Below are 15,863 nucleotides of genomic sequence, written 5' to 3'. Positions count from 1 at the left end.
CAAATCAGGTAAATTAAACTATTTATATTTCACCCGAGAATACATTATCTTTGTCGTCTTCAATGGCAATATCTCAGAAATATTCATTGTAAAACCAAATATTATTCTTCTCAGAAAATTTCGGGGAGTTAATGGGATAAGACAAGAGAGGATAACTGGATGTAATGAATATACACCCCCAATTATATTGAACAAAATAACCTCTTTGGTAGATTCAATATTCAGTAAAAAGTCCCCAAAATTTACTTTTAATCAATGTGAGAAATTCGTATGAAACTTTGAGGACAGGTATAATATACAGAGTTCGCCCTTTTCCTGGAAAACTATGTCTTTTTGGGTGAAATCTTAATTTTGATTTGTAATGCCGCAGGTATAATCAACAACATCTCAACAATAAAAGGACATAAGAGTATTTTTATGTTCAGTAAAAATAGAAGAAATGATTAACAAAAATATGATACTTGATTTTCAAAGGAATAGCAAACTGTGAAGGCAAAGTATATATGATTTTTTTCGTAAGAGAGTTCTTTCAGATAGATTGCATGTTAGTTTGTCTGTCCGTTAGATATCGCTACCCAAAAGACTGATCAAATTCTCATTTCATGGAGGCTTTATTTGTTTTAAGAGGAATTGATTTGTCATCAATTTGTCCCGATAAAATTTTTCCTTTAAAAAAATTATTGATTATGATTAATTTTAATTAAACACTTTGTTAAGATCAAACTTCCCTTAATTCATTTGTCGAAAAATAGTACAAATTTACTTCAGAAAAATTCAATATATAGTACAGATTTTTCAATATAGATTAAAGATTATACTTTATAAATACAATGCATCATAGATAATAAGATAATCCCAGAATATTACAAAATTGTTTATCGGTACTAACCTTTGCAGCTTTTTTTTGAGAAAATGAAAATATATTCTTTATTTCATACTATCTTTAAACTCTACTATAAAAAAGAAAATCATTTATGTAATAAATATATTTCAATGCTTTAATTTGCTTTAAGATCGAACATATTTTTAAAGAATAATTTCATTGCTTAATTCCTCTCAAATAACAAACAAAATACCAAAATTTTAAATACGGAAAGTGTTATGTGTGACGTCATAAAAATTCCTCTAAATCCATCTCTTTTTTAGGAGTTTACTTTCCCATTTCTCATCTCATCCTTCCTTTTCACACCTATTTTTATGACGTCACACACAACACTTTCCGTATCTCGAAATTTAAACTTTTCTAAATTAACCCCCTTCCTACTTACCTCTGGTGATGGTTAATAAGATAATGCGGCCAGAACTATTTTAGTAACTCCCAAGGCTCAGATATTACACAAACACTTTGATTATCCGATAATTGTCGGAGAGTCTTAACTGCGCCTGTTTTAGTTGAAGGAACTGAAATATTTTGTACAACCAGTATCCCAGTACAATCATTTTACCTGGCTAGGACATGTTCTAAGGATTCATGGTAGGAGGATACTGGAAACCAGAAGGGAGCAGGAGATGCGGGAGGCCAAAGGGGACCTGGCGCTGGACATGGAGGAGACTTCCAAGTACAGAAACTCTTGTCAAGTCCTTATGTTTCTCTTTGGAGTGAAGAACTAAAAAAGAAGAGGTACATCAAGCACAATTATTAAATTCGCGGTATAGAACGAAATTCGAACCTATCTTCTAAAAGAATGATCAACCGATGTGCTATGTGACGTGTTTTTTTTTATTTAAAATTGCAAGTTTTGAAGGGTGTGGCATGTATAGAGAAAATATGTGACGCAATACTGCTTATTGTAAACTGAAAAACTGCAATGAAAAAGTAACTTTTGTTATTATTGTGACCATTATAATGACGTTTCAAATGCAAATAAAATGTACATAAATATTTGTTTATTTTTTTCTACGCAATTGCTAACAAATAATCTGTACAAGGCACCAGCATTATTACACCAAACCTCTAATTTTACATTTCTACCTCCTTGTTTATTTTCCTTCATATAAATACTCCATCCCCCTTTTAAGTATTGCTTTAGAAATAATCTACCTCCCCTAATACAGTGATCAAAACTCCATATTTTGACTCCCTATCTTTTAGCTCTTTCTTTCTTTAAAATAAAAATCCATTCCCTTCTCTCTTTATTCCCCTTTACCACCCCGTATTATGTTAATGTAATATAACTAATCTTAAAAATTCTCACATTTAACTATATTTAGCGTTTTAATTAGGCTTCACAGGGATATTTAAGGAAAAGGTTCAGATCAGAACCTAGTAAAAGTTTCTGACTCTGATTATGACGTAAAAAGAATTATCCAATGAGAGGCCACTATAAATTTTACCATTGGTCAATTACAGTGTATACTGGCCTCTTATTGGCTAATTTTTTTTTACGTCATGATCAGAGTCATACCTATTTACTAGGTTCCAAAGATCACTTACAAAAAAATTATGTCCAAATCTAGCGAAACTTTTTATTGTCAAAGGAATCTATTAGAAATATAATGATTATATTTTCCTTTCCAATCGTATATTTATTTCTTACACGCGGCTACTCCCCTAATGGCCTCTAGAATCACTTGAAGAAAGGAGGGCAGGCCGACCCTTGAGTTTTAAGTTTAACTTTGAAACGAGAAAAAAAAATTGAGGGTATTTAAAGGTGATGGTACCCTCCCTACCTAAATGATTATAGATATTCACATGACCTATAAGAAGCTTCACCGAAAAAGATAACCATATCGGTTCAGTGATATCCTTTGGTATTCACAGACAGAGAGACACACACACAGAAAAACATCCTGTTTCATTTATGCAAGGATAATTCCGATAAGACATTAAACAAATATTAAAGAATAATTGCATGTGTTTTAAATTTTTATCAATTTAATTTTAAAGTAGATGCGCTAACCATCGTATGTTATTTTCTTTGTGATTTTGTATGGATACTCTTCCACAGCTCCTGTAGATCTGGTATCGGAGCGGAGAAATGGTAATAACTTCTCTAAACTTTGTTCAACAGTCTTGCTTTACCTGTACAACAAACAGGTTTACAATAAACTATAAAGAATATCTGTAAACAAAAAGTGTGTACAATTAGATTTTTTCAATAACAAAACAATAGTGAATGAAAAAAACTTGAATATCTATGTACAAAAAAAACTTAGTATAAAGATTCAGAAAAAAAATGAATAAAGTTACTTTAGTAGTGAGCATTGTACAAAAAGTGAAAAAAAATTCCAATTGTACACAAAATTTCATAATCAGTGCATAAACGGTGCAGTCTATTGTGTATACTGGTGCATAATATTCATAAATTTAATGTGAACGAGAGTTGAACGAAAATAAAAAGAAATAGCTAAGTATGGACAAAAATTAATATTTGATCTAAGAATATTAATTTAGTGATTATGAATGCTTAAATATCAGTGAAATGAACTAAGCTAAGCCAATAAATATATAAACAATTAAAAATGTTCAAAGAAACAAGAATAAATGAATAAATCATGCTTACAGATACTCAGGTAAAGATATTCTTTTGAATCATTTTTCTTTTCTGTTAAGGATTTCCTAAATGGTATTAATTTATTTATTATGACCCAAAATTTGGTAAGACCTTTTCAAAACAAACTTTTGAAAAATCTATGTTGACCTCAGAATTTAACCAATCACTTTGAGTTTCCTTAGGCTTTTTATACATAGACTAATCTCAATTTCTAAGGAAAAAGTAACATGTTTGATTTTAAATTTGTACCCACATAATAAAAGATTTCACATTTTAAAAAAATTTACATATTCATTCTATGACAAATTTAATGTTTTAGTATCTTTCAAATTCAAAATCCCATTTTATTTACTAGCGGCTACGCCCCTAGAAGGCTCTAGGTGCACTTAAGGTAGGAGGGGGACCTCATCCCATTTTAAATTTTAAATTAAAGTTTCAAAAGAGAAAAAAATATATATTTTTGGGTGGGAGGGGGGTGAAGACACCCTCCCAAAAAATAGTTTAAAACCTTCTCAGGACCTATAAGAATCTTCACTGTAAAGTAGAACAATATCGGTTCAGCGGTTAGCGAGATGCTTCGGGGCAGACAAAAAACGCTTACTACTTTATATAATAGGATAAATGTGTCCAAAGGAACTGAGTTTTCAAATTTGTAAATAACTTTGATGTATTTTCAAAAGAACTATACTTATACATTTTTCACATACCTTCTAGAATTGTCTATAACTTAAAAGCTGTTTATAATCATAATGCAAACAATTTGTTAATAAAAAAAGAATTTTTATTTCAATTTTGCAATAACAACAGTATTATTTTTGTGTTATTTAAACAAATTTTAACTGAATGAAACTGCAGATTTTCTTAATGCGTAGAAAGTCTAGGAGACAAGTTTCTTTAGGAAAAATATTTTAACAAGGCAATAAAACAACGTTTTGAGTTTAATTAACTATAAAATAAAGTAAAAATGTATTCTTCAAATATTTTGTGCCCTCTGTTTATGGTAAAATAATCTTCATAGTAAAATCTCCTATTAGTTGGTAGGGGTTTAGGTTCATAGTGGTAGGTTGGTAGGTTTATAGTCATAGTGATGGCTATATACAAAATTGTTTCCACCGCTAAAATATTAATGTTAGGTGTATTGATTATAGGTATGGATAGATCATAAATAAATACCAAGGTGGTGCAATCAAAATCTCTTTTATGTGTTACTGTAAGGGGTGTAAATTGACTTGTATGATTAATAAGAATCTACCGTTGCACTGTTATTTATCTTAACACTTTTACAGGAATACAGCTCCTGTCATCTTACTTATCAAATTAAGTGTTTTTAATTCTAGTTGTATACGTACATGACGTATAATTGCAGGGCTCTGTAGCTGCGCAGCAGCAGCGTTGAAGCCATACTGAAATTGTCATATCATAACTTTAAACTTTATCTGGATGTCTAAACCTGTTCCCAAACAGACAATTCATCTTTTCAGATTTATTTTTTGCACACAAGCGGGTTTGAATTTGAGGCTTCGGCGCGGCTAATTCACGGCTGCCTAAAACCATTGAGGCACATATTTTCCCTCAATTCTGTAAAAACTGCAATATTTATTGGTGCTAAAAATTGAGTTTGCATAGAACCCTAATAGATAAATTGAATTTGCAAGTTCAGATGCACAATTAATGGATGTTTCTGAATTTAAAAGAAAAAAAACTTTTGTAGGAGGCTGCATACGTAGATTTTGCCACCAAAATTTAATTTAGCTTACTTATAAAATATCCCATTATATAAGTAGTAAGGTTTGGCTTAAGATTTTGATGAGTAATGAACTTAGAATTGATTGAGTTCTCCATTTTATGGAAACTTTTTATAGGTCCCTGGATGGTTTTAGGCTATATAATTTTTATATCGAAGTTTGGTTTTGGGATATTTTCTTACTTTCCTTACTCAGCGCAGCCGCTAGTACGCATATAAAGATGTTGAAAAATGTCTGTCTATTTCTAAGAATTTCCCTAACCTCCGTTCAAATAGTTTATTGGTAATTTTTCCATTTATTTAGTCATATTTCTAACTTAAATTATTTTTTTACAAATTTCATGGAGGAACTTCTTTGCCCCGTGAAACTATGCATCCATAATTTTGTATTTTATTTAATTTCAGATGAATGTTGAGCTACCTGCCAGGAATTTTGCATTCAATAATAAATTTTCTCGTATTCATTCGAATCCGGTGGATAGGAACCGGTTCTCATCCATACGAAAAAAACTATGTCTAGCTTCGTATTATGTCCAGCTTTCTATGAATATAAAAAAGGAACAATCATAAGATTAAAACCAGTCTTTTTAGCCCGTGCCTTCGGCATCTCGGGGCTAAAAAAACTGGTTTTAATCTTATAATTGTACATTTTATATCCGCGGAAAGCCGTTTATAATACGATACGAGAAATAACAAATCTTCGATGCACAATAGTGTTGCTTTGACATTAGCAAGGCCTTTGATAGATTTCTTTGAATTAAAAAACTTGTTTCTTTGCCGCAAATTCCCTAAATAATCCTCAAACAATTGGATTCATTCGGTATTTATTCACAGCTGAGCTGCCATTTTGAGTGGCTAAGCAATCTTTAGTAAAATTTGCTGAACATAGCAGGTTATCGCGACTTGATGTCAATCATTTAACCGCTGTTATCTAGAAATACACTGCCGCAGTATATTTTTTCGCAGCTTTTTCAGCTACACCTGCAATTAATCTTGGTACATATAAGGTACATTTTTAAGACATTCCTTATTCAGCGGTTAAATTTAAACTTTAAATTTCTTTTATTAGGCCTTATTCTTTTTTTTGAGATGTTTCCTTCTGGTCCTAATAAGCACATTCTAAAGTAGTTATAAATCATTTATTTTTTATGTGGAATTTACAAAATTTAAGTAATAATGCAAAATGTGTGAAACAGAGAGGTGCACTATGTGAGTGAGAACGGCCGTGTAGAAGGTCTTATTCTAGAACCTGGACAGAGCTCACAGGATGGACTTCAGTTTTTATACCAGGTATACATAGACATGAAAACGCTTATTTAGAGAATATTAGACTGTAAATTAAATTGGGACCCAAAGTTTTTAGCATCGTATCTTTAGGTTCTTTACTGAATTTTGAACAAATACTTTGTATATTTCACAGAAGGAATAACATTGTTTTTGTTTTTTTATAATTTTCCCTTATGATCCCTGCGTTTATGCGGTTACATATAAATATAATCAATGCATAAAAGACTAAGCTTTACACAAAATGTTTCAAATTTAAATTTAGATTCATCAAAAACATAGTTTTCTTGTAAGTGAACATTTTAAAATTTCCATGAACAATTTAATAATCCCCACAAAGTTTTGAAGTTTTCTATTGCTTAGATGATGCTGTGATTATTGGTGCAAAAAATATGACGTAACAAAAAAATTAGCCAATGAGAGTCCACTATAAATTTTACCATTGGTCAATAACGGCCTCTCATTGGCTAATTTTTTTTGTTACGTCATATTTTTTGCACCAATACTCACAGCATCTGCTTAGATTTTAAAAACTAATATTAAACATTTGAAGTCTAATATAAATCCTTATAATAAAGTAACAGGATGTCTGTATGTTTGTGTGTCTGTTTGTACCAAAGGATCTCGCTAACCGCTGAACTTATTGGGTTCTCCTTAACAGGGTAGCTTCTCATAGGTCCCCCCCAAAAATGAAATTTTTAAAACTAAAATTAAAATTAGGGGAGGGCACTCCCACCCCAAAAAAAAAAATTTCCTACCCCGAAAAATTTTAAAAAATTTTTCTTTAAAAATATAAAATAAGAAATTGGGTTATCAAAATTGACTCTCCCCTCCCCAAGTGCCCCTAGAAACCTCTAGGGGCGTAGCCGCTAGTTATATAGTAGTTAAACAAAGTTTGTGGTTTATATTAGGATAATTCACTATTTTTTTTACTTCTCTCTTTCTTCGTGCATTGCATCTTAAAATCATGGACTAACAAACCAACCTATTAAAATAAAACAGATACGGATATGATACCTAAAACATCTCAAATGAGAGAAAAAAATGCATATTTTTTGGCAACTTTAATTTTTGAAAAAGTTTTGAATTGCGCAGATTCGTAGCGCTGCTGTATTAGTTTGCCAAATTTGTTGACAATTATTTGGTTGGGTAGTAATTAAATTGCAATACACACTGTCTAGAAGAATGCACGAGGCCAGGTAGGACACCCTAACGATAGGGAAGGTAAAAATTTAGTGAAAAATGGAAAATTTAACCCTTTTATAAAAAAAGGATGCTACCTAGACCAGTATGACTCTCATTTGCAGTGAAGCTCTTTACGGGTCTGGGGAATATTTACAACTATTTTTTGGGGAGGGGGGAGACCTCTACCCATCCAAGAGAAATCGCCTTTTATATCACGAGCACCCCCCCCCCTTACAAAACCCTGTGCACACCACTGATACATACAATTTTCTATAAGGATGAAGACGGAATTGGAAATTTTTCTGGAACTCTGCATAATTTATCAAAACAGGTATAAATTTTTCTCTTAATAGCAAGTAATTACAAAAGATTTAAGATCTGCTAATATGTTTACGTGACGTAAACACAAAATATGCTTTTTTGCACATTTATGATCATTTATGATTTAACATTAAAAGGACTCTCCACAGAAAAATCAACTTTGGATTTTTGAAAATCTAACCTGAAACTATTATTCTCTGTTCAATTTTAGGCATTTTTTGTTTTTGTGGCATCGCGATCGAAGCCCTTTGAAAATTTTGTCCGCCGCCTATTTGTACTGCCGCTATAAAAATATATACTACACTTTCCTCCACTCAATATGTGTTCGCCGCTAAAGAACATTTGCTCCATTGCAACCGGCCGCTCTACGATTTATCCTCTTCCTTGACTGGACAATCCTGCCGCCTCCATTTTGTGTTCGCCTCCGCCAAATATAACCATCTTTAGCCGCAGTTGCCGCATTCATCGCCCTTCTCCGCCGCTACTCCGCTATACATTGCGTACGTAGCTATACACAACACCCCCAGCCTCCATTTAATTTCTGAACAAGGGAGAGGGGAGCATGTATTAAAAAGCGACGTACAGCGGAGTAGCGGCGGAGAAGGGCGATGAATGCGGCAACGGCGGCAAAAATAGAAGCTAAAAATCACTAAAGCAGCACAAATTAAATGGTGGGAGGATTCACTTAAAGGAGGTAAAAAATTTCAAAGGGCTTCGATCGCGATGCCACAAAAACAAAAAATGCCTAAAATTGAACAGAGAATAATAATTTCAGGTTAGATTTTCAAAAATCTAAAGTTGATTTTTCTGTGGAGAGTCCTTTTAAGTTACTAAAAAAATATTTTTGACAGTGTAGCTACTAGAAAAGTTGTCATGTCAGTAATACATTTTTTATTGAACTTAATTGTCCTTGTATAAATAAATTTATTTTCAGTGTTTAGCAGAAGTCGGTGGCGGCTCTAACGAGCGTATAGCTGCCAGAACTGCCGCCATTAAATCTGACCGCCAGTCGCCAGCCATAGAATGGCAACAAAACGGCGGTGTGGGACACAATATAACACACCGGCGACCCCATACAAGTCTCCTGGAGAGCATGGACGAGGACAGTGATAATATTGTGACATTTACTGAGCATTTAGCAAGCAACGGTGATACACGGACTCATGATGATAATGATGAAAATGAGACTTTTCAAAGTTCTGATGATTTGTGTCGGAGTCGACTGAGGAGTAAAAGGCCGTCATCAGCCAAAATTTGGAACAGGACGAAAAAGCATTCAGATCAGGTATACATTATTTCCCTAACCTGGCAATGACAGGCTGGAGTAAAATAAATTTATAGTATCTTGCAGTTTGAAACATGTGTATCTCTATTTATGGCCAAAGCTACTATATAACTCTCTCTTTCTCGATTCTTTCTTTTTCTCTCTCTCTCTCTCTCTCTCTCTCTCTGTCTTTGTTCTCTATCTAGGAGTAAAAGGAGTAAAATATTTAAAATTAAAGGCTCGGCATCCGCGCATTTAAATTCGTTTGGGTGACTTGAAAAATGTATCAAATAGGAAGCTACCCAAATATAAATGACTAACACTAAAAAACACTATAGCATTTCATTAAAGTTATAAATCTTTAAATTAAATAGTGCTTTTGACAATAGTAAAAGTTTTACTGTTATTACAAGCAAAGTTACGGAATTAGTATTTTATTTTATTAATAGCAACTACTCCTGTATTTAGAGGCTTCTATTTGCACTTAAGGGGGGAGGGGTGGACTCGTCTCCCCCTCCTCCCTCTTTCAATTTTAGTTTTACATATAAAAAGTGTTTTTTTTTTGGGGGGGGGGGGGTGGTAATTTTTCCCATGGGCGATTCCACTTGAGCGGTTGGAGGTAGCCTCCTCCAAAATAGGTTTAAGCCTTCCCAGGACCTTCCCTGTAAAGCAGACCCATTTGGACATGCGGTTAGAGTGATTCTTCTATGCAGTAAAACAGACATTCTTTTACTTATATACAAGGATCATTAGCTTGTTGAAGTTCCGCTACTTATGGACACAGTTTCTATTGTATTATGTTTTTCTAATAAATAGATAGAAATAGGTCCGCAAATTGGACAGAAAAGGATGTATTTATCAAAAACTTGTTAATTAAATAAAGTAAAAAAACAAGTTAATTGGATGGGAAAAGATAATCAGTTTTACATTTAGAACACGGGTTGTGCGTTCGGGGGGTTGGTTGGTGTTTTAGCTTATAAATAATCAAAACTAATGGAACATGGAAATAAAACGATGTGGCGGATTTTGTCGTATTTTCACAGTAGCTATTCTCCTATTTTAGGCAAGGTTAGGTCAGATAAATGATAATTATTGTCCCGCAGGGTTAGGAAATGTTTAGAGCCTCCCGTATGGGCTAGAAATAGGATAAAAGCTACTGTAAAAATACGACAAAACCCGCTACTTTGTTTTCTTTTCATGATCCAAACTAATTAAAAGTTAGAAAACTCTAGTTTTTTTTTACAAAGGTCTATGCAAATAGTAAAATCGTTCTTATGTTTTAAAACTTTATCTTAAACAAATTCTTTTTGAATTTTCAGTTTAGAATTGCATATTAACTGGATAAAACTTTCATTATGAATAACTTGTTTGAAAATGTCCACATTTAAGATATGAATTTAATCAATAAGAAAGTTTGTTAGACTTTTTCTTGTGTAAAATTTCTTGTTATTCCTTTATTTCTCTTTTTTTTACAAAAAAAAGTTTTAGTTTATGACACTTTTCTGTTTTGTTCTGAATTGATTATTTGCTTGCTAGAGTGGCAAAGTAATTTCATACAATCTTATAAAAACAAGAATAATTGTGTGCATTGTTTGTGACAGTACATTTTATTACAGTATGGCTTCGAAACCGATTAATATCCGCTGGATTAGAACCGGTTCTGAGTCTAACTGAAAAATCATATAAATTATAGTATTAAAGAAAATTTCCCACGTATATAAAAATAATAAAAACACCAGTTTTGTTAGCCCGAGACTTTGGCTCCGTGGGGCTAACAAAACTGGCGTTAATCTTATAATTTTTCATTTTATTATCCAAGGAAAGCTGTCTATAGTATAATGCGATAATCTAACATTAGATTATCTTAATTTAATTATCATTTAGAAGAAGATCGGTTTAAAAAAGGGGCAAATTTTAAATTTAGATAAAATTAGAAAAATTAGCCGTAAAACACCTTAACTCCTCCCATTCAACAAAGAAAAGTTTTTATGACTTTAATTTTAGATAGTTAATTAAAGTTTCTAAAACATCAAAAAAGTTCAATAATATTTAGTTTTTTTCTAGTTATTTCTGTTAAAATGGAGAAAATCATTAGCCTAAATTTACATACCATACAAAGTATTTAATTATTTTTGACACGAACTCCAAAGTGAGTCATCTAGCAGTCCCGTACAGAAAAGAATAAAGACGAGGGAAATAAGTGAGAAAAGGTTCGTGTTATAGTTGGGAGTATTAAACCAAGTTATCCAGTTACTTATAATATCAATTTTTTATCACTTGATTCGAAAGAAAACATTGCTGATCAACCAATCAAATTGAATAAAAGTGCTTAAAGTTTTTGAACAAAGAAATAAAATAATGCGGTTAGAATACCTTGGGTACCAGTGTATCTTAAAAACCAATGTCCTACCTCAACCCTGAGTTAATAAGAGGATCTTGAATTCTCCTCTAACCTTATTTATGTATAAAAGTAAAAGGATGTCTGTCTGTCTATGTGTACTGCATGATCTCGGTAACCGCTGAACCTATGTTATTTTCTTTTACAGTGTAGTTTCTCATGGGTCAAGGAAATTTTAAAACTATTTTAAGGGTGGGTACCACCGCTATCCCAAGAGAAATCATCCCAATTAAACCACTCACCAAAAAAATTCTTTGCTTTTTTATAAAACCTAAAATTAAAAGTGGTAAGGGTTGACTCCACTCCCTCCTCTTCCCGCACCTCTAGGGGCGTAGACGCTAATATATTGGATAGGTCATGGTTTCATTGTCCCAACTTTGTTATGGTGTTATAATGATCAAACTGTTAACTTGTAAAGAAAAATTCATGTAAAAACGTCTGTTTGGTAAGTAGCAGGGAAAGGGGGGATATATCAATAACAGAAAATTTATTACCTTTTTTTTCAAAATCTGTATTTGATTGATGTGCTCAAATTAATAGAGGAATAGATTGGGGGGGGGGGAAGATTTTTTTCTTGAATACACATATACCTGCACCCTGGTTAAACATTATGCAGGCAAGGTAGGTAGGGAATATTACCATGTTTCCCTGTGATGTATAATATTATATTATATGTCGTAAATTGTGAATAATCATTATAACAACAGGTAGAAGTCATAGTAGGAGTCATTAGAGCTACTTTATGACGCCATTGTAAGAAACTAAAATATAAAACAATGACTAGGTAACTTTTTCTATAAACAAATCCTATCCTGTCAAACATTTTTGCTAATACTATGTCAACAAAAGACATGGTTAAAATGTAAGTAGAAGACAATTTAGCTTTCATAACGACATGTCGATAATTTTGCAGCCAAATTTAAATATTACTCGTTGTGGACAATTAAAATTAGAGATCGACATATACCATTTGATATTATCACAATTTTTTTTACAGAAATCTTATCTGTGAAGATCTTAAAACTGGTAAAGTGACAGGTCTTCATCCACTGCTTGATTTCTTCAGGAAACAATATTGACAAGATATCATCTACTAGCGACTATGGTCCTGGAGGACTCTTGGGGTATACGCACTTTCAATCTGTGCAAAAAAAAAATTTTTTATGGAGAGGGGGGTGGGGGGGACATTCTTTTACTTTTGTATTTTTTCTATAAAATATCAAGACAAAATTAGGCAAATAGGTTAAAATATACCTTTTTGCATTTTTCATAGAATTTTTGCATCTTGTATCGTTTTATTTATTTGCATTTTATAAGAACTAAATAATTGTTTAAATGATACTTTTTTGTACTATACTTATCAAACTTTTTTGTCTGAAAGTTTTCTTGTAAAGTTTATTCAATAGCAAATATATTGATTATGACAGAAAACATATTTTTATACCAAACCAAATGTCTGTTTGTCTATTCGGTTAGATCTCAGAAGAAGAAGAAAGTCCCTCAATGGCGTCATAAAAATGAGCGGACAGGAGGAGTGGGAAGGAAAACCCCTAAAAAAGAGATAGATAATTCCTCGTTTTTATGACGTAACATGCTGATTTTTTAGGGATTTTCTTTGTCTTCTAGATCTCAGATAATCCTATAGGCGATGTTTTGACTAGGTTGGATTCTTGGTTCTCTAACATATGTGCCTAATAATAAATTTTTGGTCGTTTATCTATAGAAAATTGTAAACTGATTTGGTTCTGATTTTTAGGGAAGCTCACTAAATGTAATAAAGAACACTCATCCTCACTGAATAAATCCCGAGAATTTTCTTCGTTTTTATTCTTAGATTACTATCAACCTCTATGAAAAAGCCCATAGGGCTAGGGTCGAACCTGCTTAAGATTTGGATATACCGATTGGGTTCTCCAGTTTAGGTAAGCTTCACGTAGGTCTTGGGATGTTTATTTTTTTACTTTTTTGGTTTATGACGTGAGATGGTTTTAGGCTAATTTTCTTTCTCTCTCTGTCTTTTCGTATACAAAGCTCCAAGATGCTAGAGCGCACCGATATTATATATAAATAAATATATAAAACAATTTTAAATTTTAAGTGAAAGAAAAGTATTCGCCCCTGAATTGGAATCAATTATCCCACACACAAAAAAACAACGACATAGCAACAATGAAATAATAATATACAGCTAGAGACAACACCGCTCACGCGACATCTTAGCTGCCAATGTAAATACAGAAGCAACTCAAATATGAAATTATTTATTATAAATATACTTATGCTTATTGTATCGTACATTATTTTATTGTCTTTTTTTATTATATTGGAAAATAAATCTACTACTACTACTTCTAATTTTTTGCCTAATACGTAATAATAAATAATTATAACAAAAAAAACTTTCTTTTCTATTTGTCTGAAAGCTTTTTTGCGGGCATAAGTTTTGCGCAAGACTAAAAATAATTTGTATCCTCAATATTAATGATTATTATCACACAAACTCAATTGGATTACAGGAGTTTTACCTGAAAGTCATAAAACAAATGATTCAGTATAATAATGTCTTTTTTAACAATTAGAATTTAAATTAAAAAAAGGACGTACTTACTTTTATGGTCATTTCTATAGTGTATCCTAACTTTATGATTTGTTGATATTTATAAAATAAAAAAATATACAAGAATGTCAAGCAATTTAATTCATGGCTAAATTATCTTTTTATTTTCTTATTGTTCAAACTCACAGGTGACATTGTGACTTATAGACCCTAACTTTAGAAAAGCCCCACTTCTAAACATAGCAAATAAATTTGACTAGACACCAAGAATTATGCCTGTTTGTGTATGTTGATAAGAGATCCAACTTTTAAGTAAAACTCCTGTAGTATAATAAAGTAAAAAGTCTGGAAATAAGCACTTCTTGATTGTAAATAGTTTTTTTTATTGGGCTTTCGTAATTCATTTAATCAAAAAATATAAATATGTATAATAATTCTTTTTGTCTTTACAAAGTCTTAGATTAAAAATTTTTAAAAAGAAGTTGTATCAACTTTTTTGCTTTTTATTTAAGATAGCTAGCCGGTCCTTTCAGTAAGTAGTAGATGTAAAATTTTTCATAGAATTCAGATATGCAATCGGTTTTTTTTGTAGACCTCTTATTTTTTAAGTAATTTAAGTTTTTTAAAAAAATAATTAAGTCGGTTTTAAGGTACTAAAACGCAACAAAATAAAAGAAGAAAATGGCCAGTATGAACAAAAATAGTAAGATCTTTAATTTGACACCTTACTTTTAAAATTCTGTTGAGTAATTGTTGAAAAAATCTATTTTTTTAACCTCGGTTTAATAAAAACTTTAGACCTAAATATTTTCTCAAACAGACATAAAAAACATGGGTTCATATATACCTTTAGAATCAGAAAAATATTACGAATCTATTCTAAGCAAAATTGAAAAAGTTTTATAAAACTATAATAAAAAAAAATAAGTTTATTTTAAGAATCATAATTTTCGGGTTTAAAGGGTTAGCTTGAACCAAACCTCAACAAAACCTAAACAAAAGACAATGCAATGTAGCAGATATTTTTTAAACACAAGAAACAATAATGTATTTTTAACTGCATTGTTTTGAAGTTTATAAACAGACTGATGCATATTTGTTCATAATTTTTCATTCTTTACATGTTCTTTAATATCACTATATTTATTGTAGTATCTATTGTATATATTGTATGAACGTTCTCCTTTTTTTCTGGCAATTCTATAGGTTAATTTTATAGATTAAGCTTCCCGATTCGTCAATTTTTGCGATTTGTGATTGGCTAGTTTAGTAGTTACAATTCTTAAAATAACTTTTTTATTTTTTCTATTTTTTATTACAATTTTTTTAAACTTTTTCAATTTTGCTTACAATGGATTCATATTATTTTTCTCATTCTAATGGTATATATGAACCCATATTTTTTATGTCTGTATCAGAAAATATTTAGGTTTAATGTTTTGATTAAACCGAGGTTAAAAAAATAGATTAAATAAGAGGTCTACAAAAAAAACGATTGCATATCTGAATTCTATGAAAAATTTTACATCTACTACTTACTGAAAGGACCGGCTAGCTATCTTAAATAAAAAGCAAAAAAGTTGATACAACTTCTTTAAAAAAAATTCAATAAATAT

The 15,863-nt window shown here is 31.4% G+C and overlaps 2 protein-coding genes across 2 annotated transcripts in view; one reads left to right on the top strand and one right to left on the bottom strand.

Annotated features, from left to right (window-relative positions):
• LOC145322729 (acetyl-coenzyme A synthetase 2-like, mitochondrial) overlaps nt 1-15,863 on the bottom strand; it is a 66,866-nt gene that overhangs the window by 40,347 nt on the left and 10,656 nt on the right. The gene's annotated exons all lie outside the window — the stretch shown is intronic.
• Nucleotides 6,328-15,863, top strand: part of LOC145327859 (uncharacterized) — a 33,478-nt gene continuing 23,942 nt past the window's right edge. Inside the window, exons 1-3 of the mRNA XM_080171398.1 lie at nt 6,328-6,362; nt 6,435-6,528; nt 8,963-9,313. Of these exons, the coding sequence (XP_080027524.1) occupies nt 6,328-6,362; nt 6,435-6,528; nt 8,963-9,313 (480 nt within the window). The remainder of the gene's footprint in view (nt 6,363-6,434; nt 6,529-8,962; nt 9,314-15,863) is intronic.

The sequence above is a fragment of the Acartia tonsa genome, chromosome 1, assembly GCF_053477335.1.
Source record: "Acartia tonsa isolate MP-2025a chromosome 1, ASM5347733v1, whole genome shotgun sequence".
NCBI lineage: Eukaryota > Metazoa > Arthropoda > Copepoda > Calanoida > Acartiidae > Acartia > Acartia tonsa.
This window is presented reverse-complemented; position numbering and strand designations above follow the sequence as displayed.